Source organism: Castor canadensis, chromosome 18 (assembly GCF_047511655.1).
Source record: "Castor canadensis chromosome 18, mCasCan1.hap1v2, whole genome shotgun sequence".
Classification (NCBI taxonomy): Eukaryota; Metazoa; Chordata; class Mammalia; order Rodentia; family Castoridae; genus Castor; species Castor canadensis.
In genome coordinates this window covers 46,023,340-46,050,054 of record NC_133403.1, presented here as the reverse complement: position 1 = coordinate 46,050,054, position 26,715 = coordinate 46,023,340, and the positions used below count along the sequence as shown (strand labels likewise).

Sequence of the window (26,715 nt, the reverse complement as noted above, 5' to 3'; positions counted from 1 at the left end):
AACATACTCCTCTCTCGAACGTTCCCAGATGGCCTTCATGTGGGGAGGCATAAAGTTTGGTGTTGCCATCAGGGCTGGGAGGACAGAGCATAGCTGCTAGCAGGGCGGGCGAGGGTACACCCCATTGGGGAGGTGATGAATGGGAACACTGAATGCATCAATCAGCCTTGGTTTCCTGAGCCTGACCCTCTTCGGAGGATCAAAGGGCAAAGGACAGGACTTCCATGAACCCCAGGCTGGGATTCTGGCACCCGCGGACCCCTCAAGAGTTTATCATGGAAAGGCTAGGGAGGCTGTTCTCAGGGACTCTCCCTCTTCCCTGAGTTTAGAGTCACTGGGGAGTGGGTCTGGTACCCCTGCACAGTGTGTAAGGGACGCTTGGGTCAAGGGACAGCACAGAGAAACCCCTGCCCTCTCACCTCTGAGACCCCCAGCTCAGAAGTCCCAGGTCCCAGTGACTACAAAATATGTGTGTGGGATGGCGCAGGGGGAGGAAGTGGACAATACCAGCTCTACAATGAGGGCACCTGGACAGCAGGCGGAGTGGACAAGGACACTCGTCCACTACACAGGGTACTGGGGACAGCAGGCGGAGTGGACAAGGACACCAGCCCCACCACAAAGGACATTCAGGTCCAACGAGTGACCCCCCCAGAGCCCTACAATCTGCTCTGGACTAGCCCCAGGCAGGTCTGAGGAGGACGGTCGGAAGGCCACTCTGTGCCCTGGGGCCCCTTTGTTTGGAATCCCATGTGCGCAGAGATGTGAACTTGGCGACCCTGGAGTACAGACTGTGCTACAAACACCTTCCCTCACAGCAAGCGCAGCAAGCCGCCAGCCCGAGGCCCAGCCGGGACAGGCAGAGGGGGCAGCAGCACGGGGCAGCACTCCTCATTCCGCCCCGCTCCGTCCTCGTGAAACACGGTGCCGTCAGCACAGTCTAAATGTTTGCCTCCTCCCAGACGCATGCCGAGATTTAATCGTCACTCTGTCCACCTGGGTGGGATCGTGGCTGCTATAAAAGGGGTGGTCGGCCCCTTCTGCCGTGTGATAGCACAGCACAAAGGCGCCTTGACCTTGGGCTTTCCACAATTGTGAGGAAATGAGTTTCTGCTCATTATAAATGACCTGGTCTCTGTACCTCGCTGTCCTGTAGCAGCAGAAAACAGACTGACGCGCCATTGCCTCAGGCCAGTGAGACAGGCAGGTGGTGAAGAGGCACCCCGTCCCCTCATCTTCGGGAGGAAGAGGCTCTCTGACCGTCAGCCTCGGTTCTCCCAGTGTCACCCGGGCCCGTGTGCAAGGACCTCATAACCTGCCCCGGATAACCACAGGGATCGGCGGGAAACGCCTTGGTCAGCGCCAGTTCAACACGACGAGGCTCCCATGGGGCTCAGTGCGCCCCTCTCTCCCGTGCTGTCCAGTGCGACGCCAGCCCAGACCCAAAGTGACCTCCCCCTCAAAGGACCAACTTGTGGATTGCCAGGAGGTCACCACCCCTCACCCCGCAGGGCTCCAGCTGCAGCCTCTACACTGCATTTCAGATCTGGCCCTGAGGCTGAGCCCTTGGTGGTCCTGAACAGAACAAGTAAGGTCACTCCGGCAATGATACACATTGTCGCACAGGTCTCCACCCGCCATCTTACACAAGCCTAAGAGATGTGATGCCTTCCTGACAAGGGCACACTGCCCTTCCCTGCTATCAGAGGCCAGATCTTCTCGGGGAGCTGCCTCCCCCACATCAGTCCACCAGGACCCCCAACTCTAATTCCGGGATTACAGTTGTGCCCATATAGGGTCAACCAGAGCATTCTGCCTCTCTGGCCATGGGGATGCTGACCAATTAGAACATCCCTGTCCTCTGGCCACGGTGAGGGCTCACCAATCACAGCACCCCTTTCCTATGGCCTCAGTCAGGGCTGGCCAATCAGAGCATGCCTCTCCTCCAGCCTCAGTGAGGGGTCCATGATGGGCCATCAGAATGGATGGAAGTCAATCCCAAGAATTGTGGGAAATGTCAGTACAACAGCGACAGCTTCAGCAAGACAAACCCTCCCATGGCAGTTGTCACTAGAATTCTCTGCAGGCCCGGCTGCCCTCCAGCCGGAGGATGGGGCCTGGGAGCAGAGGGCCCAGGCACACAGGGCAGACCCCCTGCTCCGGAGCCTGTCCTGGCGAAGCTCTTGCTGGCATCGCTGACACTTTTGAACAGAGGAATCCTGTTGGTGGCCTTTGGGGCGGTGCTACTATTGTAAGAGACGCTCAGACCGCTTTTGCTGAAAAGCACTGCTCCTTACTTGGGCCCATGAATTAACTAAAATGGAGGCATCCCTGCCTCCATTTTGTATCTGCCTTTGCTCTAAGCCACTCTCTTTACAGTCGGTTTGCAATCACTTTGGATTCCAGAAAGGACAGGACTGATAATGTCTTTATGACAAGGGACTGAAACTTCCCAGAACTGGACCAGACCACTGACCAAAACTGCTCCACCCAGCTAGACCACACCTGTGACTGGACTGTTTAACTATGCACACCTTTGTCCCCTGTCCCTATAGGTTTACTTAAACCTATAGCTCATGCCTGTACCCCAAAGATGGCTGAGGATGGGCTGAGTGATTTTGCCCCTTCCCACGGCATGTCCTGAGCTGTGTAATAAACTTCCTTTCTCTGCTTTCAACGGGCCTCTTTTTTTTTTTGTGGTACTGGGGCTTGAACTCAGGGCCTTCACCTTGAGCCACTCCACCAGCCCTTTTTTATGCTGGTACTTTCGAGACAGGGTCTCGTGAACTGTTTGCCCAGGTGGCTTTGAACCTCGATCCTCCTGATCTCTGCCTCCTGAGTAGCTGGGGTTACAGGGGTGAGGCACTGATGCCTGGCTCACCGGGCCTCTTTATTTGGCGTTTAGGGGCAGGTGGCATGTGGAATCTCAGGAGTTTGGGTCCTGGCTCCAAAGCTCTCATTTCACTATTAACCCCCTTTACCCCACGACCTGGGGGGCTAGGGCTCGTGGAGAGGGGGAGGAGCGCCTGTGCCTCTGCGCTAAGCCCATGCACCCCGAGAGCCTCTGTGGGCCCACTCCAGACTCGACCCTCCAGACACTGTGGGAAACCAGGCGCAGAGTCATCACCCTCCAAGAGCAGCTGTAAGGACAAAGGACTGGTGACAGTGTGGCACTGCACCCCTGGGACATGTCCCAGGGAACCCAGAACCATCGGCATAACCCCGCCCTCATCCCACCCACTCTGGGCCCCTGGGGACTTACCACAATGACCAGTAGGGCAGGGCCCACGAAGGCCCAGATGGCGCCACTCCCCAGCGACAGCCAGCAGCTGTGGAAAGAAGCAGAGTGTTTACTTCAGCAGCCTGACCTACCACCCTGGGTGTGGCCTCTCCATCCAGGGTGGTCCTCATCTATGCTCCCCAGGACACTGTCACAACAGCAGAGCCTCCAGCTGAGAGAAAAGCTTCATCAGACCATCATTCTTCCTCCTCATAAATCCTTTCTGCCCTTGACGGGTTCATGTCTCGTGGACAGGATTTCCCAGAATTACAGACGGGTCAGCAACCTCCAAAATGTCTGGCCAAAACCAGAGTTGGTTTTCATTCCCGTACCAAAAGAAGCACAGGCTCCGCCTGGAACAGCATCCTTGCAAGCATGTACAACACTGAGCAGCAGGTGCCATTGATGGGGAGTCAGAAAATGGACTGGCCATGGTGTGATGAGGCACTGATCCTGCCCATCTGCCTGGGGGCTGCCAGTCAGAGCCCCCAACCCAAAAGAAAGGTGCAGCTAATCTGGGCACTTGCTGTAGCATCCTGGGATGTGGGGTCCTCCTGGCCACTGAGATATGGCAAGATAGCCGGTTCCCTTATGGTTCACGTTCTACCAGACTTTGGGGCACTGTCCAGAGCCCAGGGCTTCAAGCATGTGTCATCTTTCTGACTCCTGCACACTAGGCCTCCTTCCTCCTTCTGACTCAGCCACGGTCCCACCAGCAGCAGTGGCAAGATGGTGACATGGGTCTTGGGCCACAGTTTCCCTCCCTTTTAACCAAGCAAGGGATCCTAAGTCCACATTCACTCGTACATTTGTGTATTCACTCAGCTGCAACTTATTGGGCACTTCCTGCATACTGGGCACCTAATGACCAGTCCTGGTGGCTAGATCAGTGCGCCTGAGCAGACCAGATGGATGAAAAATTTCCAATCAGAAATTCTGCCAGACACGGCTGCACATCTAGGGCACTGTGAAGCCCACATTGCTAATGCCAGGGATACAGCTGGAGTTGTTTCTCCCTGGCCTTTCTCACTGCCAGGGCTTGGGGTACCACACCCAGACGCACATGGACAGACAAGGGCTGTGGCCCTGGGACACCTCCCAGTGCCCTTCCCCATGGAAGGCCTGCAAACACGGCTCTCTGAGTGACGGGCTCACTTACTTGTTGACTCTCCCGTAGCTATCCATGGCTGATGACATGGAGACAATGCAGATGAGGAGGGGGACCCCTGTGGAGAGGCAGAGGGTGTCAGTCTCCAGTCTGTTCAGGCCATTCATTCATTTCATACCTCATGTCTGAGAACCATGGCTAACAGAAGAGCCCCTGGGTCAAGGAGCTTAGTCTAGACCAGAGATCACACACGTTCGCTCACACTCAGTCACCCATGTTCTGGATGAGGATATGCCAGCACCTGTGTCATGGGGAAGGGCTTGGGTGAGGCACAGCCAGCCCTGCAGTGACAGGAAGGGAAGCCCAGTGTGGTCTGCTTGGACCATGGTTCTCAGTCAGGCCAAGGTGGCCTTCTACAGAGCCCACGTGCCAATGACTGAGGGCGTTTTTGTGCCATGAGCATCTGGTAGGTAGAGGTCAGGGATTCTGCAGCCTCACGGTGAGAATTACCCAGCCAGCGCCAATGGAGGTAGTCACTCCACAGCTACAGGGGGCGGGGAAGATGCTGGAGGGCCAGGCTGCACTGCCCCGTCCACAGTGCACACGCTGCCGTGTTTGAACCTGTGAGTCCTCGGGTAGCCGTCCTGCTCTGTCATCCATGGGTCCCAGGGGCTGGTTCCTTCCTGGCTCTAGAGGCATGTGACCCAAGTCTAACTAACTGGAACGTCAATCCCGCTGGCCACAGCTGGACGGGCATGTGACCTGGATGGATCAACAAGATTCAGGGACTTCCTTTGGGATTGCCAAGGAAGAAGGCTCTCGCTTCACCTGCCTCCTGGGGAAGATGAAGATGTCAGGGTTAGAGGAGAGTCCATACAGCCATCTTGGCACCGTGGTGGGCAGGATAGAAAACCAGGGACATGGAGAGTGAAGAAATCAAGGAAAGCCAAGCTTGACTGTGTTGTGTAAGCTCCAGAATCAAGCCGTACCTGACCTCCATCACCCTGGACCTATTCTGTCACACGGTTTGTTGAATTCCCTTTCTGCTTAAGCCAGTTTGAGTCAGATTTCTGATATAAAACTGGGGGTGGCTATCTAAACGTATTTAATCAGAGCTGTGAGAGACTTCTGGGGAGGGGGTGGTAGAAGGGAGGCCTAAGAACAAGGTGGAAAAGCCTCTGGAGCAGCAGTTGCCAGAGCTTCCGTCTTACTGAGAAGAAAGGGTTCTGGAGTCAAACTGCTTTTGGAGACTCTGGCCTGACCTACAGTGAGCTGGCTTTTAATTTCACCTTGAAGCTCCACAGAGGATTTAAACGTGAGTGCAGCTATGAATCTACAAAAGGAAGCTGAATCGCCCTACTCCCCAAGCCTGGCCATCCCTGGGATCTGTGTTGAAAACTGGCCGTCCATTTCCACCCACACACCTGAACTTGGAAGCAGATCCTTCATGAATCTAATTTGTTTTGCAAACCACACATTTCTGGACACTCAGAAAGCACAGCATCTGCGTCTGGTGTCCCCAGCCCTTCTGTGGGGGCCGAGGCAGAGAGACAGGAGAGGAACAGACCTTCCTCCGCCACCCTCCCCCCACCCCCCGCCACCCCGAGTCTCCCCCAAAGAAGGTGTTCAAGAGAAGTGCTCCTTGAGGCAAAACCCACATTTCTCAGATTCCTGGACTAACGACAGGCTGGAAGCACATTGGGAACATGTGGCTCTTGGTGCTGGTGGTGGCGGGGGGGGGGGGGGGCGGTTTAGCCCCGGGGGAGACAGGAAGGCAGGTTGTCCCCCCCAGCACCTCCACACTGCAGCTCTCCAGCGCCCCTTGGAGGCGGAGGGCTGCACATCAGGAACTGGGGATTTGTTTTGAAATTAATTACCTTGGGAAGAAGTCTCCCAGACAGTCTTGCCTCTGAAACTCTTTGCAAAAATGTTTACGCGGTTGACAAATATCAAAATAGTTTAAATGCATTGGAGAACGTCTGGGTGTAAAGTCAGACACATAGCACACTGGAGGGGCAGCCAGGCCCAGGGAGCCGCCCTGTCACTGTCACTCTCTGGCTTCCCTGTGCAGTGCCCCCTGACTCAGGGCAGCCACCTCTTCGTGGGCTCCATGACGGGAGTACAATGTGTGTCTTCAGGGAGAATGTACCATGAGGTGTTAAGCAGGACAGACAGCAGAGACCTGGGAGGCTCCTGTGGAAATCACCGGGGCCACCTGCCCCACACGTGCAAAGGCTGCATACTTGGGATGTGTGCACTCCTGACCCTTGGGGCTCTTGGGAAACCCCGACCCCCCCCAGACTCCTTCTGAACAATGACTGCGAGCAGAAGAGCCTCACCTGGGCTAGGCGTTTAATTTCTAGAAATGGCTCCAGGCTTGACTTCTCCGTCACCCTGGGCTCTGACCTCCACCACCCCTGGCTCATTGCACACATGTCTTGTAAACAGGAAGTGAACACTTGGCATTTCCCACAGATGACAGTGGGAAGCTGCCTGATACCGCAGGGTGATCAGCCAGCCCCGAGTGAGACAGTCCCCGCCATCGTGGCGCTAAGCAATCGCCTGGAATGAAAACACAGCTTCAGAGAAGGGCGGGCCTGGAGCTACCTGCAGGCGAGCGTGGACTCACGAAAGAAATTAAGTTGCAATAGAAAAAAAAATAAAACAAGTGATGTTTCTTCTCCTCTGAAGCCGGTGATCCGATCCCTCTCAGCTGCATCGCAGTGCAAACTGCCACCTGTCGTCCCTTACCTTATCTCCCCGGGGACAGACTCTGTTCCACCCATCTCCACGTCCCTCACGGTCCCCCCACACAGGGCCTGGCTGCCCATAACCCTCAAGGAGCTGTTGACTTCTCACCTGACCTCGCCACCTCAGCTTCTGAACTGTGTGGGATTGCCTGAGGGTGAAGCCAGAGGGGTGGAGGCTCATCTCCAATGAGGCCTGCAGTGTGGCCTCATTGCTCGGGTCAGCCTCCAGCCCCTTCTCAATTAATGGCTGAGGTCGAGAGAGCTCTGCTGCCTGCACACTGTCTTTACTTAGGCCCAACGCCAAGCCAGCCCAGTTGGGATGAAGGACGCCATTCGTGGGCTCCTGATGAAATTAATTAAGAGAAAGCTGACAGGAAGATGGATGGAGGCTGCGGGGCTGACAGCACTGCCAGGCACTCTGTTTGCAGAGAGCTTGTGCAGGACACAGACCTACAGGGACCACAGGTGTCCATGTCGGGAGCCTCACAGCTCCAGCTAAGCTGTGAAGCTGGGGTGCCTGGTCCCCCTCGGTTTTCACCACTTGAGCCACTCCACCAGCTGTCCTCATTTTCCAAAAGAGCTTTGCAATTTTAAATAATGTCCTTGGTTTTTAAAATACTGGCATATAACTCATTTTTCATTTTTCAACATGTGCAGATCAAATCAAACATCCATCCAATATCTCTCTCTCTCTCTCTCTCACACGCACACGCACACAGACACACACACACACACACATTAAAGAGGAGCACAGACAACTCCACTCACAGCTCCCTCTCTCACTAGTGACACCTTTACACAGACCCCCTAAACTGCATGCCAGTATCCAGATAGACCAGTGAGCCACAGGTGGCATGCTATATCCTCTCCTAAATCCTTCCCAAGTGAGGACAGAGGTCACTGGAGGGGGCAGCCCCGCTTCTGGGGAGCCAGAGGTCTAAGGGACAGTTGCACTGGGCTCCCTGAGTTGGTGGATGGCAGTAGACATCCAGCCCTGTGTCCAGTGTGTGTGGAATCGCCTGTGACGATCCAGCACGAGCAGGTCAGGGATGTAAGTGCAGGACTCCTGCGATGGCAGGGTGTCCCCACATGGCCACAGCTGTCAGGAGGTGGCCGTCCCTGTCCCTTGCTCCAGTCTCCTCAGGAGAGAAGTATAATTTGCTTCCACCTCATCCTCAAATCAATTATATTCGATAACTCAAACCACAAAATAAACATGTCTAGTCTACCTCTTGCATAATGAAGGCTGTGAAAATTAAACCTATTTGGAGCAAACCAGAAGTGGGCATGTCCGGCTGATGTTGTATAACAATCGCAAGAATGCCAGGTGCCAACCTGCAGCAAAACACTGTGGTGGAAACGGGGCCCACTATGCCGGCTGGGACCCCCAGGGTGGGCAAGAGTAAATCCAACCAGAGCCACGTCCATGGGAGAGGCCTTCCAGACCCAGGGCCTGGGACGCCACACAGACCCACACCCAGTGCAACAACCAGAACTGACAGACGACTTTAAACCAACTTTCAAAGTTTCTGTAAGCTTTCCTAGGGGGCACAGCAAGTCTTATGAGAATGGGGAGGGTCAGGTGGCTTGAACAACACTTGCTTCCCTGCCCAGCTCTGTGTGAGGGCAGCTTCACCACCCCACCATGGGCTCCTCTGGCCCAGTTCTGGCCCAGGCCTGCAGGTCTCATCCCAGCTCTGGGCACCAGAGCTCTACTCCGGGAGGAGCAGCTGGTGGCTGGGCTCCCCTCCCTCCTTCGACTCCAGCTCACGGTGCATGGTCTACACAGGTGTAGCTGGCAGAGCTAGCTGGGCCTTCCTGCCCCACCTCAGGTGCTCACAGGGCAGAGATGAGGTCTGGGGTCCGAGGCCACCCTGACACTAAGGCTGCACCCCGGGGGGCCGTGACAGACTCACACTGAGGAAAGCAGACTTAACTAAGTCGTCCAAATCACAAAACAATAAACCAGCAAACAAGAAGCCATGAAGGGGGGGGAGGGTTTCAGGATTCAGAGTCACCACAGTACCTCATCTAAAACAGTGAGTCTTCAAAAAAAAATGAGATATGCACAGAAAGCAGGAAGTGTGGCCCATACACTGGGAGAAGCAGACACTGCCTGCCAGAGGCTGGAGTGTCAGACTTCATGGGCGACGTCAGCGTGGCCACTACAATATGTTTGAGGAACTGAGTGGAATCTCCCTGCCGAGACCAAAGGGGTGCATGATGACAGCGCCCTGTCAGGCAGAGAGTTCCAACTGGGAGATGGAGTCTTTAAAAAAAGAAAAAGTGGAAACTCTGGATTTGAAAAGTACAACAGATGAAATGAAAAATCCACTGGAGGGGCCAAGAAGAGACGAACAGCAGAGGAAGAGTGGACTCGAGAATGGACTGACAGAGACCACATGGGATGAAGGACAGAGAGGGAATGAAGCAATTCGTACTCCCCAGAGAAATGTGACGCCATTAACACACCAACACAGTGACACTCCACATACAGACACATAGGCACCACAGACACACGCACACAGAGCCACAGACGCACAAACTCATAGACACACACGTGCACCCACAGTCAAACATATAGATACACAGAGAAACATCCATATCTACATATAGACACAACACACAGAGACAGACACACATAGACACCATGCACCCATAGACAAACACATGGATACACAGAGAAACAGACAAATCCACATACAGACACACAGAGACTCAGACACACACAGACGCAAAGACACACACACATAGGCACACATGCACAAAAGGACAGACACACAGAGACACACAAACACATAGACACACACACAAACAGACACATCCACATATAGACACAGATACAGACACAAACACACATACACATACAGACAGACAGACACACACACACATAACACCAATAAAGAAAATCATGGAATAGATGAGGCAGTCTAAATGCATGTTCTCTTTTCTCTCGATTGAGTATAAAATGGTATTTACGTAGTTGTATTATCAGGCTTATAACAAAAAGAAATAAGTTCCCCACTAACAGTGCAAAGGAGGTGGGGAGCAAAGCTTTATTGCAGCACGGTAAAAACGCCAGATGGTAACTCAGATTTGCAGAGAACCACGACGAGATTTATCACCAGAGTGATAAATAAGAAGGTTAATACACCGCACTGTAAATGTGACCTCGGTCTCCTCACCTCAGCTTCCTCAGGAGACGTAAGATTGAGTAAAGTGATAGTTACGAGGACGCACCGTTGAGCTGCACCATACATGGGTTTAATGGGTGTAACAATCATGGTGGAAAGGGGAATGGTCGCTACGTAAGAGCGACCTTCCTAATGTCTCTTTGCAGGCTAGCATGCATGTGAAATAGGTTTTAATGGGTTAAGATGCATAGAGTAGGCACTACAGCAACCACTAAGAAAATAGCAAAAGCCATGTTGAAAAATTCATTAAGGGAATTAAAGTGTTACCGCAGACAATATTCACTTAATTTAGAAGGAGGCAGTAAAGGAGGAATAGAGCAACAAAACAGATCTGAGAAAACAACAGCTGTAAATACCTAAATCAAAATATTAAGTGCAAAAGGACTAAACAATTCAATCAAAGGCAGAAATTGTCAGACTAGACCAAAAAGACCCAAAATACCAAGACCCAACTATAACCTGCCTGTAAGAGACAGTTTAGATCCAAAGATTCCAATAAGTAGAAATTGAAAGGATGAAAAGATAAACCCTGCTAACCTCAAGCCAGGCAGACTTCAAGATGAGGAAGGGTACTGGAGGTGGCGAGATTCCTTAAAGCCATGGAGCCGACTCATCATGGAGACACAAATGTCAACATACGTGCACCCAACAACAGGACCACAGAAGACACGAGACAAACAGCAACTGTCCGGAGAAACACACACCTCAACACCTCACTTTCAGTAATGGACAGACAACTGGACAAAAAAGACCAATGGGAAACAGAGGGCTTGGCCATCACAGAGGAAAATGCACACCCTATCTGCCTGTATTCGAAAGGAAGACTGTCAATCTGATCATTTACACTTTCACCTTAATTAAAACAGAGGAAGAGAAGACCAAAGCTAACGCAAGCAGAAGGAAGGAGATAATGAAGATTAAGACAGAAATTAATACATAGATAATAAGGAAACAATAAAGTCAGTAAAACCAAAGGTATGTTTTTTGAAAAAAAAAATCACCAAATTGACCAATCAAGTCAGGAGTGTTGGAAGTGTTTCCAAATGAAGTGGAATGTTTGCTTTTGATTGACCAATGGGGTTCTCATTCTCCCCAGAAGGCACCAGGAAGGATGATCGAATGAAAGCAGGCCTGGCGCTCCCCCCATCCCACCTACCCCAGCCTATCTCCACCACACCCTAGGGGTTCTACCTATTCAACCATCCAACTCCAACCCACCCCAACCCATCCCCACTAAGTCCCACGGATCCCACCTACCCAACCATCAGACTCCAGCCCTTCCCACCCACTGTATCCCCATCTCCATCAAGTTCCATGGATCCCCCACTTACCCAACCCACCAAGCCCCACGTCTCACCTACCCCATCCGATCCCATAGTAGAAGAGATGCTTGCTGTCCTCTGACCCGAAGACCTTGATCACCATGCTGTAGAGATGCAGCCCCTCCACCAGCATCCATGCAAAGGCACTCAGGAAGAAGTAGTGCAGGAGTGTGGCGAGCACCTGGCAGGGGACCTGTGACCCAAGCAGAGATACGGGATGAGACACCTTCTCTCCTGGGTGTGCGGCAGGCTGTGCTGTTGTGTTGGCCACCCGGCATGAGTTTCCTGGGCAACGTCTGGTCATGTGCTTCACTTTCTTCCTGGCGCGTCAGGGTTCCCATTTGTCAGTCCAAGTAGATTGGCTGTATCCTGTCACTCAGGGTCAGCAACTGCCAACCCCTGCCCCTCCCAGCACAGTAAGGGTTCAGGAACCGAAGGGGACATTGTAAACCACCACCCCTGTTTCTCCTGCAGAACCACAGCCTGGCTGCTGAGGGCTGATCAGGACTCAGAGCTAAAGATACCTCGCAGGAGAAGGGGTCGCCTGGTGATGTCAGAGGGAGGCATCAGGGAGGGAGGGAGGGAGGGAGGGAAGGAGGGAGGACAAGGACCTGGGCCTACTCACCGTGCCCGGCTGCATGCGGAAGCTGATGAGCAGGAGGACCTGGGCCACCAGGACAGCAAAGGAGAGATTGGCATGGATGTGGTAACGCTGGTTCCTGATGGTGCTGACAGAACTGAGGGCAGGGAGTAGAACATGAAGCCCAGAGGCCGAGTGCCCACTCAGCCTCCACTGCTTGGTCCCCAAGAGGGGTTCCATGTCCCCACAGTGGCCCCCAAGCCCATTCCTCCAAGAGCAGCCAGAGGACTCCTTACAGAACCCAACCCAATGCTGTCACTCCCTGCTTGGCCCTTCAGTGGCTCCCTACTGCTCTCAGAAAGGATCCCAGCTCCCTTCACAGCCCGAACAGCCAGAGTAGCGTGATCCCTGCCTGACACTCCACTGGCCCTTTCCTTTCCTACTCATTCTGCCCTCTTCTGTTTCTCTCACCCTAGTCCCAGGGCCTTTGCACCTGCCATTCTTCAACCTTCTCCTGGCAGATGATTCAGATCCCAGATATAGATAGACTTTTCTGACCGCCTGCTCTAGGTCGCTCACCTGCACAGGTGCTGTTATGCATGGTGTGATTGCCGTGTGAAATGTTTATGCTTTGGTTCCTTGGTTACCGACAGGGTCCCCCACACCCCATCTATTTGTGTCTGTCTTGTCACAGTCAGGTCCTCAAAGCCTGTTTCATGAGACAGTCAAGGAATTTCTGTCTGTCTTTGCCTGTCTTGGAATCCACAGAACTCTTCACGTGACTGGGCCTGGGGTCCAGACTTTTTTTTGGCGGTACTGGGTATTGAACTTGGGGCCTCATACTTGCTAGGCAGGTGCTCTACCACTTGAGCCACTCTGCCAGTCCCTTTGTGTGTGTGTGGTGTGTGTTTGTGTGTGTGTGTGTGTTTGTGATGGGCTTTTCTGAGAAATATTTGCCCAGGCTGGCTTCAAACCTTGATCCTCCTGATCTTTGCAGCCAGAGCCCACATGTTCAGACCCCGAGCAAAGCCAGGATGTGCCCATGGGAGGTCCAGCTGTCAAACCCCCCCACTACACAGAGGAGAGAGGGTGACTCACGACAGCACAGCAAAGGTGACCAGCGTGGCGGCCAGGCAGAGCACGGACAGCGAGCAGCCGATGTAACTGATGGACGACAGCGCCACCTGGTGTCCGTGCGGGAGCTGTGAGGGCAGAGAGGGGTGTGGGTGGCAGGCCAGTGCCCCCAGCCTGAGGCCGGGCGAGTCTCAGGCAGATGCCCAGCCGAGCCCTGCCATAAATCAGATGCTGAGCACCAGGTCCTGCCTTCCACCCCAACGTCTGCTGTTGTCACCAGCAGAGGGTCAGTCCCATGGCTGGGACATCGTTCTTGGCATTTCGGAGGCTCCAAGTGGCTTTACCAACTGCCCAGATCCCTCCATCCCCTACCCAGGGCTGCCTGACTGTCCCAGAGTTTGCTGTGACCCCTGCCGGGGGCAGGGAGCGCCAGCACCCGCTCTGATTCCCACTTTATGAGCCCTTGAGAACTTCTTCCTCATATGTCACCTCCACCTGTCACCTGATGCAGGTTGTTTCCTGTCACCTTTCAGACAAAAGGTAGCGTAAACAAAGACACCACCACACACCCAACAGTATAACCCAAAGGTGCCCAGGGAACAGGAAGGGGGGACTTTTGGGGGAGAAGTGTGTCCCGGCTCTGAGGGAGAATGGCCACCATCAGGAGAAAGTAGACCTGCCATGCCGCTTCTGGATAAAACCTTTCTTTCCTTCCTTCTGCATCTCCTATCCAACACCTCCACACTCCTCCAGCCCAGTGGCCATGCCCAGAAGGTCATGGCCATGCTTGCTGGACTTCCTGACAGGGGATGTGCCGTCTCCTGCAAATAGGCATTAGCCCTCATGGGTGGCCTCCTCCCTGGGACTGTGGGGTCTCAGGCAGAGACCACGTGTCCATGCCAAATCCTAGAGTCCAGCTCGGTGTGGGGGCAGCACGCAGGGCGTGGGACGCTCAGGGTAGCAGGAGCCTCTGCCCAGGAGGAGGGTGTTCTTCATGTTCAACCGTAGGCATATGGACAGGATGACCAGAGCAGTGGGAGTTCTGGGCAGTCAGTTCCCGGAGACCAGCTGGATCCCCGGTGTCTGACCAAGGAGCCAGTGAACTCCAGGTGCTCAATAAAAGGACCCCAGTCTAGGGCAGTGGAACATGCACAAGAGAGTGGACAGTGAAGGCGGGAAGCAGCGACTCCCTTTATTGGGCGCCTGCTGCACGCAGATCTTGAATCCTCAGAGCTAGTCTGCAAGGAGGCATCATGGCTCTCACTTACAGGTGAGTAAACTGAGGCAGCATCTGCAAATGCCTAGCACCGTACAGCTAGGGAGATAGGCTAGTTAATGGGCCAGATATGGTGGCCACGCCTGTAATCCAGCGCTCAGGAAGATGAGGCAGGAGGGTTGAGAGTTCAAGGCCAGCCTGGGCTATATAGCAAGAGCCTGTCTGAAAAAAAGAACAGTGAGTGAATGAATAAGGTCGCCAGCTTCGTGCTTCGATGAGGCTATAAAGGGAATGCACAGGACGTGAGATGGAGGAAGAGAAGGGCAAGGTGGGCATGGCCACCCTTGCACAGCCATAGGTCATTTAGGGTCTTTCCCTCCCCTGGGAGTCCCAGGACCAGGTCCTGCTGGATCCTCTGCCAACCCACACCGCACACATCCCACTTCCTCTCTGCCCGGTTCCCAGAGCCTCTGTCTTAATCTCCTCTTGGCCTGGATCTCTTTGCTGGTCTCCCCGGCAGCCATCGTCCATGGACACCTCCCCTCCCACACTCAGCAGAGAGGCCTTGTTGCATGTCACCTGGGGTCTGTCCCCAGGGGTGCCTGGGGCTCTCAGAATAGAACTCACATTCCTCCCAGGCCTCTGAGGCCCAGAGGGATCCAGACTTGCTTACAGGTCTCCACGCCCTCCCCTCATCACAGGAAACTGACGGCAACGTTTAGAGCGGGGCTTTGGATTGCAAACTGATGACAGAGGTTTGGGAAGCTTTGGTAGAGCAAAGAGAAGACAGAGCAGCACCGGGGGTGGTGTCAGCAGGGAGGATGGGGAGGAGATGGCCGGCTAAGGGGACCACAGGCAGCAGCTGGGACCAGACAGGCTGCCCCAGTGAGGCTGGGCTCAATGCCAGAGCTGCACAGCAGGAGCTGGGACCACAGAGGGACAGAGTGGTCCCGACACACAGGAAAGGTCGTCACTTCCTCCCACACCTCAGCGTCCATCTCGCACTGGCTGGGCTTGGCAGGAAGCCAGGTGTCCAGGGACCCTGAGCACAGAGCACAGGTGATGCTGAGGGAGAGGACGGTCAGAGAGCAGACCAACGCTGCCCATCAATGCTCCAGGGTCAGCCCGCTCCTGTCCTGCCAGGCTGCTTCAGGGCCCGACACCCAACCCCTCTTGGCAAGATTCCCTCCCTCCTGCTTTCTTAGCACTGGAATCTGGTTCTGGCTGCTGGCTGGTTTCTCTCTACGTAGCCCTCCGACACACTCCTGCCCTTGACCTGGACAGGGCAGGTCAAGGTTCCTGGGCAGCGCTGACTTCGTGACCCTGTTCCTCCCCAGCTGTAGTGTCTACTGGTGGCAGGCTGAGTACAGACTGCCGGGCATTTCATGTCCTGTAATGGCAATAGATCGGCAGTTTGGAGACAGGTGAAAATAAGTCACCCAGCTGCTGGGGGACACTGTGTCTCTCTCTCTCGTGGCTAGCCAGGCATCAGCGACTTGTCCTCAAACTCAGTTGCCTCACTGCAGGGGCAATGAGGAGTCCAAAGATGGAGCCACTCCATCCCTTTGTCTCCCACCAGGAGTGGGTTTTCTCCATCATGTCAGCCGCCCAGCTGCAGTCAGTCTAGGAGCTGAGAGCACACACCACCCCGCTCAGGACCTGCATCCAAAGGATGGGAAGGCCTTAGCCTCAGCAGGGCTGATGAACTGACTAGCTGGGGGGCCCCCTCCCCAGCTGAGGGACAGAGATCAAGTCCCCAAGTTCCCCTGGATGGGACAGTGATCCAGCATGAAGTAGAGCCTCAACAGAGATGTAGCTGTAGCCCTGAACTCCACACCTGTAGCACAAGGAGTGGAGCCATCAGCCTCTTCCACCATCCCCAGCCCTGGCCAGCAGGGACCAGGGACCCACCAGCAGTCCATCAGCGGTCAGCCTGAGTGCACAGCCAGGCGGGGGCAGGGTGGATCTGAGAGCCAAAGGTCCAGACATGACTTGGGTGCTCAGGATGCCTCCTAGCCGAGAGGCAACAGTCTCATGGCACTGGCAGAAGCAGAGATTACAGGGCAGGTGCAACCACTTTGTGCTGGGAGGCCCCACCTGAAGCTCCCCACCACACCCCACCCCACCCCACCCTCTCTGCTGCCTGGAAGTATGGCTAAGGCAGCTTTAAACAGCTACAAGAGTTTAAAATCGCACGCTGTTCAGCCCCGCAGGCCCGCTGGGGGACCTACCCTGCGGCACTCACAAAGGGAGGGGACGATGTGTGTACATGCATGGATGACCCTGTATTTGGTGGCTGGAGACACCACCACCATGGAGACGCTGAGTCCCGGGGAGCCATGTGAACAAAGCAGGTCTATGCACACAGAGACAGAACAATTTCCAAGAAACGTGGGTACGTTTTTAAGAAGGGAGCAATCTTCGCCCTTTGTTCAGAGAACAAAGAGGGGCTGCCGGCTCCAAGGGCAGGTCTAAAATGACAGAAAATCTAGTGCCTTGTGAGAGTGGCTGCGTCCCGGCTGGGGCACAGGACGGGTGGGCTCAGGGGCTGGATTTCACTCTGCCTCTGCGTGTTGGACGATTTCCCCCACATGGCTATCTTTACAAAACCCCCAAAGAATTCCTCCACTTCCAGTTCCATCTGTGTCATCAGCTCCTGCGTGCCCTGGTGCTCCTGACACGGGAGGGTGGTGGCTTCTCAAAGGTGGCCCACTGTCCCTGTCTGTCCCTGTCTGGCTTCCGCAGCAAGGCGTAAGAAATTTATCACCCCTTGACCCATGGCCCCTTCAACCCTCACCTCAGCCTTCCAGCCAGAGCCACACACCCTGCTGATGTCCAGCCCCTGGCCCTCCAGGATGGGGTCACTGCTGCCCAGCTCAGCCTGTCCCTGAGCCTGACCACCAGGCCCCCTCCAGCCCCACAGAGGAGACTTCGATTCTGAGGGCAGCCCCCTCCCAAAACGGGATAATCTCTACAGGCTGCCAACAGCTTCCGTCTGCAGAGGGTTCCAGCTTCCCCACGGCTCCAGAGAAGATACTTCATCCTGAAGATTCTGGAAGAAACCAAGCATCGGCTGCTCTGCTCGTCCTCCAACAGCTGCAGCCTTTGTGTGGTGGGAGGAGGGGAGGACGGAATATCCAGCAGGAAGAGCTGGTGTGGAGCCACCCAGGCTGGGGGCCAAGGGCTGAGCTTCTAAGGGCACCTAGCAGCCTCCCCTCCTGGAAATGGTTCACACAATAACCTCTGGTCTCCCCTCCTCAGCCCTTGTCCTGACATCTCAGGTGGGACCTCTCTAGAGCCTGGGGATGGAGGGGACCTTTTCCCAAGGCTTTCCAATACCCCACCCTGAAGAAAAAGCCCAGGGGATGGAGGGAGACTGTGAGGGGCAAGACAGAGGCTATGGAGGTAGGAGGAACCATGGGCACAGGCGGGGGAAGGCAGCAAGAGGAGCAAGAGGAGAAGCTGTGAGGGCAGGAGGGAAGGGGGGTCTCTTCTGAGCCCCTCCATCCTCCATGGGTTCCTTCATCCCCATCAACAGGTGAGAGACCACCCTGCCCGGTAGCAGGTCCTGTAGCCCCAGGACTCCAGCACCCTTGCATGGCCACGAACCCTGATGTTTTAACACGGGAGGTCTGTAGTCCCGAGAGAGCGTCAGGCTTGCTTTACCCCACCTCACTCCCTTCTCCAGGCTGACACAGGTCCCCACTCTGTGTCAGCCACACAGCGCAGGGCCAGGTGTTCAGGCTGAGTGCTCAGAGCTAGGTTCTCAAGGATGGGGCTGGGTACTTGGGCTGAGTGGTACCCACTCCTCTCTGATCCCCACTACAGCAAGGCCCCACCCACGCTGTGGACAGGGAGGCTGAGGCTCAGCTGGCCTCTGCCACATGCACTCGGCAGCACACACTGGGGGGAGCAGGAGATAAGGCAGCCAGTGTCTGCAGATAGGAGAGGGGCTGCGGCTGACCCCATCTCCAGGTCAGGCACTCTGCAGGTCACGTGACTGGCACACATGTGAGAGCTCCATAGACACAGCCTGTTTTCAGATGGCCAGTTGTACACTCCACCAGCCTCAGGGAGACGCCACACGACCCTCCCTGTGCTCCACCCTGGGACCACAAAAGGTGACTCACAGAAGGCTCTCACCAGCCCTAGCACCGCCTTTCTACCAGGCCTGCGTCCAGGCCACCCACCTGCCCCAATCCAGAACTGCCTGGGTGTCTCAGGACTGCAGACCACTGAGCTTCAGCTCAGGTGGCCTCTGCCACCTAAGGTCCAGGGTGCAGACGGGGTCCTGATTATCTGAGGACCTCTGATGGCAATCGTCACAGCACACACGGTTTCTGCGTCAGGAAGGGGTGGCATGCCCTGACTGTGCCCTTCCTTTCCAACCCGCCGCCAGATTTAGAAATGCCTAGAAAAGCCTGGGGTTTGCTTTGGGACATGGATGGCTCTGAGTCAGAGACCACAAACTCAGATGACTCCAGAGGCTCACGGGATGAGTTCAGGAGGCCGGCTGGAGTTCGCCTCAGATGAGACTGCTCTGTCCAAAGCACGTCTTATCATCCTTTCTTTAACCAAAGCCCCTCTAGGTAGACATGTTTTCCCTCTCCAGACAAGAGCAAGACACATGCTACTGTTCTCCAGCACACGCTCAACATGGGTGGCAGCTGGCGATGACATGGTTCAGGCGATCGAGAGGTGGGTGTGGCACACTGGGCCCGTGCCCCCGCAGGGGCAGCATCTGTGAATCCAGCCCTTGTTTCCAGTAAGGAGCAGAAGCTCGGAGAGGCCAGTCTTCTGGGTTTTTGAAAACCAGAAATCCAAAGTTTTAGATAATATATCTGGTTTTGAAATACTGACAACCATTTTTTTTTTTCCAAATGGAAACCTCTATGGGCTGAATGAAACCTGTCCACTGGCCAAAGTTGGCCTTCAGACCAGAGTTCGTGGATATCCTAGGATGGCTCTTCCCTGGCCTGTGGGGCCAGGCCTCTCGAAGGGCTTCCCGGATAGCACTCTCTGACATCCTAGCCCAGGGCTCCTGTACTCGCACTGGGCTGTGACCACCTGGCTCCCTGGAAGCTGCAGGAGGAGCCCAGGGCAATAAACAGTGAAGGACTGCACCTTGGGGAGAACTAAAGCACGCTGTGCTGGCCTCTGGGCTCTGCTGGCTCGGGGCCTTGCGTGCCCACCACATTCTCCATGGGTGCCTGCCTCCCCCTTTTGTCCACATGAGGAATTTCCCACCCCAGCATGGGGACTTTGGGTGGCAACACAGGACAAAGGCAGGTGGGCTGAGTTCCCTGGCGTGGGCCCAGTGGCTTCCAATTGTCACATCCCTCCAACCAGCAGCCTCTGGATCCCGATGGTCCCCATTCTTCACAGCCTTCCCATAGCTCCTTCCCTAAGTTGACTGTAGTGGTAGTGCTGTTTTGTACGAGGGCACTGGGTGGCACACACCTGAGCCCTTCCTCTGGACCTTGGAGGGGCCAGCCCACAGCAGCAGCCACAGACAGTGTCCCTGGGTCCTTGACCCTACACCCCTGCTGGCCAGTCCTTAGCAAGACAAAAACTCCAGCTCCCACCTGTGCACCTCTGCTGTGTTATGGACGGGAGTCAGACCCACTGGGCATGTGTAGGGGTAGCCTGTTCAACAAGGAGCCCGGACCACTCTTTGTGGCCTCCTGAGTCATCAACTGAGGTCTCCTGGACCCTTCCCCTGGGGTATTCTGAATCATCACCCTGGGGTCTCCTGCATGTTTGTTCTGGGGTTTCCTAAACCTTCACCATGGGGTGTCACAGACTGTCACCCTGGAGTTTCCTGAATCAACCCCCTGGGACCTGCCCCCTGGACAGCAGCCCAGGAACACTGCTCCTAGCCACAGCCCACCCATCTAAGACACCACTCAGGTGCCCCCCTTTGTCTACCAGGATTGCACAGAGAGCTCAGCTCAGTCAGGACGCAAAAGACTCCTCCAGAAATGAGTCCCAGGAAAGCAACCGGTGAGAAGCAGAGCCAGGAGAGAGCCTTAGAGAGAGAGAGAGAGAGAGAGAGAGAGAGAGAGAGAGAGAGGTGACGTGATGGGCCGAGAGTCCAGAGGACAGACCTGGGCCACAAACTCACAGGCCCAGAGGACAAGATCAGAGCTCTGAGGAAGAAGCAGACCCGGCGTCAAGGTAATGAGGTCATTTATACTGCTTTGTGAGTTCTATAAATGTGCCTCAGATTCCGTATCACTTATGAAATCAGCTTTAATTTCTTTAAACGTTCGTGAGAACGTTCATTTTTGGCAGGGATAATTTTAAACCATTTTCAATCAACTTTTTCTGGCAATGAATAGATGTGATCCACTCCCACGATGACACCCACAGACTGTCTAAATCCAGTGTCACCAATACTGAGTGGTGACAGAGTTATAATCAGAAATGCTTCTGGAATCCCGTTTTTTATTGTTTTTACTTTGTGGATTGCTCCTCCACTCCCACCAACCAGGGTCACAGAGAAGGTGACCCAGAGAATGGAGGACCCAGAGGAAAGGACTCTGACCTGAGGGATGTCCCCAACACCCCTGCCTGTGACGGCTACCATGACAGTCCCTCCTTCCCACATGAAAGTGAAGGAAGCCCAAGCCCCTGGGACACAGCCCACTACCCACTGTACCTTCATTGTAGGTGATTGGTGGCCAAACTGGGTTCCCAGGCAGTGTTCAACAAAAGGCTCATTGTGGCCAGTGACCCTTGTGCCCACTTGCAGGGCTGCCCATTCAAGAAGGCGCCCTCCAAAGACAATAGCCACCAGCTAGAACACCTGCTGTGCTGGCTCTTGACTGGCAGTTGCTGAAGGCTGTAGCTCATTCCCACTGTCCCAGGGCAGCTCACACACTTCCCACTGACCTCGCTTCCTGGAGAGTGACCTCTCTCTTCATGTCCCCTCCAGCTTCCCTAACCAAGGTGGGGTTTTCATGTGCTTGTGAGCTCCCCAACTCACCCTTCAAATTTGGTAACAATGGATCTGGCTATTTCTCAAGTCATGGATAGAACTTTGTAGACCGGGCCCCTCAGTTCAGCAGGACCTGGCGACCACCAGGAAGGAAGACACTGCTCCTGCCCATGTTTTCCCAGTCCCCAGGGGCTTACCTCCAGAGGGACCACCTGCATGAGTATGGCAAAGTTGGTGAGGTGTGTACAACGGCAGACAGAGTAGGTGAGGTTTCCCTCCACGAGCGCACAGCCCTGGCTTGACCAGACGCCTTCCCCGGAGCTGAGGACACAGCAGACATGATCAGAGGAAGTGGCACTGAGCCTTGGCCAGGGCCAGAGAGATCTGCACCCCTCAACTCCACAGACCCACAAACTCATTAAACAGAACAGCCCCGCAGCAGGTTCTCCCCGTTGGGCTAGCAGAACTGGGCAGTGCTGGTGTTGATGAAGTCAGAAGGCCTCCACTGGAACAGGGAGGGGAAGAGCTGCCCTGGCACCACCATTCTGGAAAGCCCCCAACCACACCCAGCATGGAGGAAGTGTGTGTGGCCACAGCCCAGCTCAGGTGACACTGAATGCTTTGTACATGGCTGAGTACACGTGGCAAATCATGAGTGATTTGAGAAGATACGTTACGGGAGCTTAAGTGTCCATCTGGGGATAACATAAATAAAATGCAGTATATAGAAGTGTGACAAAAACAGATAAGTGAAATGTGGTATATAGAAATATGAAACTATAAATAAAATCCAGTATACATCTATGATAAAAACAGATAAAATGCAGTATACATAAATATGGTTTAAAAAGATAAAATGTGGTCTATACAAATATGACAAAATGATAAGATGCAGAATCTATAAATAAACACAGCTTATATAAATATGAAAAACTGGCAGCAGTTAAAAAGAACATCGCTAACCTATGTGTTCAGGTAAAACACTGTGCGTAACATCACACTCTTCCTGTGATGCAAATATAAATTATTGAAAAGGAATGGAGACATGAATCAAGTGGTAGAGAACTTGCTTTGCAAATGTGAAATTCTGAGTTCAAACTCCAGTCCCACCAACAAGACAAAAAGAAAAAAGCATAAATTACTGAGGAAACTCCTGATCATTGCTACCTCCAGACAGAGAGGGGAAGGGGTCTGGATTAGATGTGAAGGTCGAGAGAGAAATTTGCTTTGTTTTAGTTTCCGATTGGCATACGACTTGTGTAGTTTTTTCAAGTAGAAACCTAGACACGAGTGACTTCAAGCAAACAAGTTTTGCTGGTGACAGACACAGTGAGAAATCGTCAATTTTGGTTTCCTTGTCTGCACTTCTCCGTATTTTCAAATTCCAAAAAGGTGTCTGAAATGATTCTCCCCAGAAGTGCAGCACTGAGCAATCAGCAAAGACACATCTTTGCTTCAGCCACAGGCAGGAGCCCCTGGCAGAGGTGTTCATAAAAATGAGATAGAACGGCTCTGGGTTGTCTTTGCTTTGTATTCAGTTGTAACTACGATGTCACCGTAGATGAAGCGGAAAACACGTGGCCATCCAGGTGGGGTAGCCTACAACCTCTGTCCTCTACCCCCCCAGCCACTTCCCCCATGGATGGGGGAATTTTATATCCCAAGGAGGTTTGTGATCACTGCAATTGTCACCCTGCCCTAGCAGGACCTGAGAGGGTGGGAAGGTCATTCCAAGGGCAATCAGAGATGGGCATTGAGACTGGACAAGGGACAGCAGTTTTCATAATTAATAAGCCCCTCTCCTGGGGAGGCAGGAGGCACCAACAGAGCAATGCTGAGCCCCACCCACCAATGACTTCAGGGGAAGGGTACTGAAGAGAGGTGGTGTGCCCCTGCCCCATTCCACTTTGGGTCTAATTTTCCCAGGCCCCGGAGAGGACTCATCGCACATGCTGCAGTGCGCTACACAGCTCCTGCGTCTCCTACTCAATGCTCAAATGCCACGCTTGGATTTGAGGTGAGCAGAGAATTAGCTGGCCTTGAAGGAGATGGGACATGGTTCTGTTCAGACAAAAGGTGCACTGGGAACCGTGACAGTCCCATTCCCAAGCAGCTAAGGTGCAACACTGCCTTAGTTAGCCAGGGAGCTGAGCCCTGAGTGGCATCTCCTCGTGTGTGGGGGAGAGTGACAATTCACTTCCTCAGCGAAGACAGGTCCCTGGCTGTGCAGAAAGAAACCAGCATGGAAGTCAGCCGAGCTACGTCAGATAGCGTTAAAAATGTGCAGAGCCCTGTGACCTGGGAGGTCTGCATCCAGGCAGGAAAACGGCCACTCAGAGGCATAAATAAAAAGTGATAAGGAAATGCAACAACAGAAACACGTACCAACAAAGCAGAACAAAACCAAAACGAGGCAAGAAATGTCAACTGAACAATACCAATTATTTCCTATGAGCATAAACGCAAGTGATAAGCAAGTTTTTTGAGAAAGACACACTCAAAAACTGCCTCCAGTGGCCACCACCAGGAGAGAGGGGAGGGGAGCAGATCAGAATAAGATGTAAGGGACAAAGGGGACAGTGACTTTTTTTTTTAAATAAGGTTTTTTTTTTTTTTTTAAAGAATGATGTATTGAGGTATTTGTTGCATAATTTCTTAGAGGATAAGTCTAGAAAAAAAGTGGTCCAGAATTCTAAGCCCAGTGAAACAATAACTGGATTTATTTTCTCGCCCTACAAGAAAGGTCAAAGAACTATGACACCGGGCCGAAATGGGGAGCCTCACATAAAATAGCTGGAAATGGGGTTTGCGGAGGTACACGTGCCATTGTCCTGGTCTCATTTTGAACTGCTCTACCAGATAACTGACTGTCTACGGCACAGAGTACCAGCAACGCCATGGTGCGTGTGTGGCAGCTGTGAAGATACAACTGGCGTCAACAGCAGCACCAGGAGTGGCAGGAGGAGCTGCACAAACGCCATTGTAACAGTGCGGAATGCACGGGAGGTGGTGCAGTGAGAATCGAAGGCAGACGCCATGCATCAAACACGCTCTAAGCTGAGGGAAACAAAACTAAGAAAGACGTAGAGATTAAGTCAATAGCGAGGGCCGACGGGCGGAGTGGCTCAAGTGGGCGGAGCACCTGCCTAGCAAGCGTGAGGCCCTGAGTTCAAATCCCAGGACCGCCAAAAAAAAAAATCAATAGTGAAATAAAATACCACCGTAAAGGAGGCCCTCCCAAATCCAAACGAAGTCAGGAAAAGAAAAGACAAGAAGTAAAGATGGTACAATTAGAAAAACACCTAGCAACCACCTGGATAATTATGTTAAATATAAATTGTCTCAACGCACCAATTAAAAACAAAAATTTTAAGATTGCATTAAAAAAAGAAGACCTCACCAATTCAAGTATAAATAAATAAATGGGATAAAAAAAAAAAAAACCAATGTGGGTGAAGACGCCCTGTCACAGGAAGGGAAGGCAGCAACACCAGTCACAAAAGCCAGAGCAGCCGGGTCTCAACGACAGGAAACAACGTGAGAATCTGACACATCTCCCGGGACGTCACACAGAGATAAAGGTTGATTTTCCAAGACCTAACAGCCTGAAGTGCATGCGCTCCTGGCTACAGACCTTCAAGACACGTTGAAGAAAAACTCGTAAAACTGAGGGAGGAAGCGAGAGCTCCGTCTCGTCAGCCAGAGTCCGCACTGCTCCTTCTTGGGGTGAGTGGTGTCTCGCTGGGTTTTTGTACATCTCCTTTTGGGAACTGTCTGCTTAGGTCTCTTGCCCTCACCAGGCTATTTGGGGTTTTTTGCTCTTGGGTTTGTTTGAGTTCAGTTACGGTATTCTAGACATGAACCTCAACTCTGAACATGAAACGCTAAAATTCTGACTTCTCGGCTAACGGAACCCATTCCCTAAGCCCTTCTCCCCGGCACCCCTCCCTCAGGACCCTCCTGATGAGGACAATTAGCATCCTCCATCTGCCCACGTGGTGCCTCTCATGAGCTGGTCTTGAGGTCACCTGGACTTCACAAGACCTTGTCCTGAAAACTCCACACCAACGGCCAGTTGCATCCCGGAGGGGTCCTACTTGCATCCTGAGTGTTTCCGGGACCTGCGATCGTGCAACAAGAGTGCTGACTTCTAAACGGGTGACCTGGCTCCTACCCTGGACGGTGTGTGACTGGCCTGGCCTGACGCCTCGTGTCATCTGGCACCACATCCTTCTCTGGTCTCCCCCACTGCCCTCTCTCCCCTCTTCCCGTCCTCCCTCCACTTTGGAGCCTCCCACACCTACCTGAAGTCCAGGAAGGCACAGTACAGGAAGAAGCGGTTACTGTCATTGGTGGCATCAATGTACTGCTTATGAGTCTGAAATGACAGAAAATGGACGTGCCTTATGATGAGGCCACTGACATTCTACCTCAACTGATCCCTGTCGTGGTCAGAGAGGACCATGTCACAGCTCCATCTCACACCACTCTCTCCCCTGCCCACACCAGCCCACAGCCAGCACTCCCCACCCCAGGGCCTTTGCACCTCCCTATAGAATGCTCTTCCATCACAGGGCTCCCTCCTTCCTGTCAGGCCTCGCCTCAAGCAACGCCACCCTGTCTTCCCTGTCCCCATTCCTCTCATTCATTTCTCATAGAATTGGTCACCACGTGGCGAGTCCCATATTTATTGCTGTCTTCCCCAGTGAGGACAGAGCCCCTGTCTGTGTCCTGCCTGCCTGTGTCTCAGTGCCTGGAGTGTCTGGCACACAGCAGGCGCTTACTGAATATTTGCTGTGTGAATGGACACAGGAAGGAGTAAGCGACAGATGGAGGGCTCACCTTGTTTGGGGGCTCTTGTCCCCTCCTGGACCTCTGTGGAGGTCAGCTCTGGTGGTCTACGGCAGTGCCTTGGCCCTGACAAGATGCTGGCAACTGAGGGACTGCGGCCAGGAGCCAGTGAAACCCAACTCCATGGAGGAGCCAGGACCCCTCGCGGGTGGTCTGGCTGCTGGGGTACGTGGCCTGGCGTCTGGTTCGTTCCCGATCGAGCCGGGCACCTCTTACTTAGCTGCCTGGCATCAACTCCATTCTCTGCGTCACTGCTCAGCGAGGCCCTCTCCACCTTGTAGGGACACTGGGAGCCACTTCTCATGTGGTCACAGCATGGGGGGCTTTGCTGGCTTCCACTCTTCTAACCTGGTGGCAGCCGGAAGTGCCCACAGGAGGACAGACGGGTGCCTACAGCAGG

At 53.8% G+C, this 26,715-nt stretch overlaps 1 protein-coding gene across 2 annotated transcripts in view; it reads right to left on the bottom strand.

Annotated features, from left to right (window-relative positions):
- Positions 1 to 26,715, bottom strand: part of Adgrd1 (adhesion G protein-coupled receptor D1) — a 120,479-nt gene that overhangs the window by 15,922 nt on the left and 77,842 nt on the right. For both annotated transcript variants that reach the window (XM_074060662.1, XM_074060663.1), the window contains 7 exons: positions 25,769 to 25,842; positions 21,662 to 21,785; positions 13,333 to 13,436; positions 12,280 to 12,391; positions 11,694 to 11,847; positions 4,440 to 4,506; positions 3,263 to 3,329 (listed from right to left, as the gene is read on the bottom strand). In XM_074060662.1, coding sequence (XP_073916763.1) covers positions 3,263 to 3,329; positions 4,440 to 4,506; positions 11,694 to 11,847; positions 12,280 to 12,391; positions 13,333 to 13,436; positions 21,662 to 21,785; positions 25,769 to 25,842 — 702 coding nt within the window. The remainder of the gene's footprint in view (positions 1 to 3,262; positions 3,330 to 4,439; positions 4,507 to 11,693; positions 11,848 to 12,279; positions 12,392 to 13,332; positions 13,437 to 21,661; positions 21,786 to 25,768; positions 25,843 to 26,715) is intronic.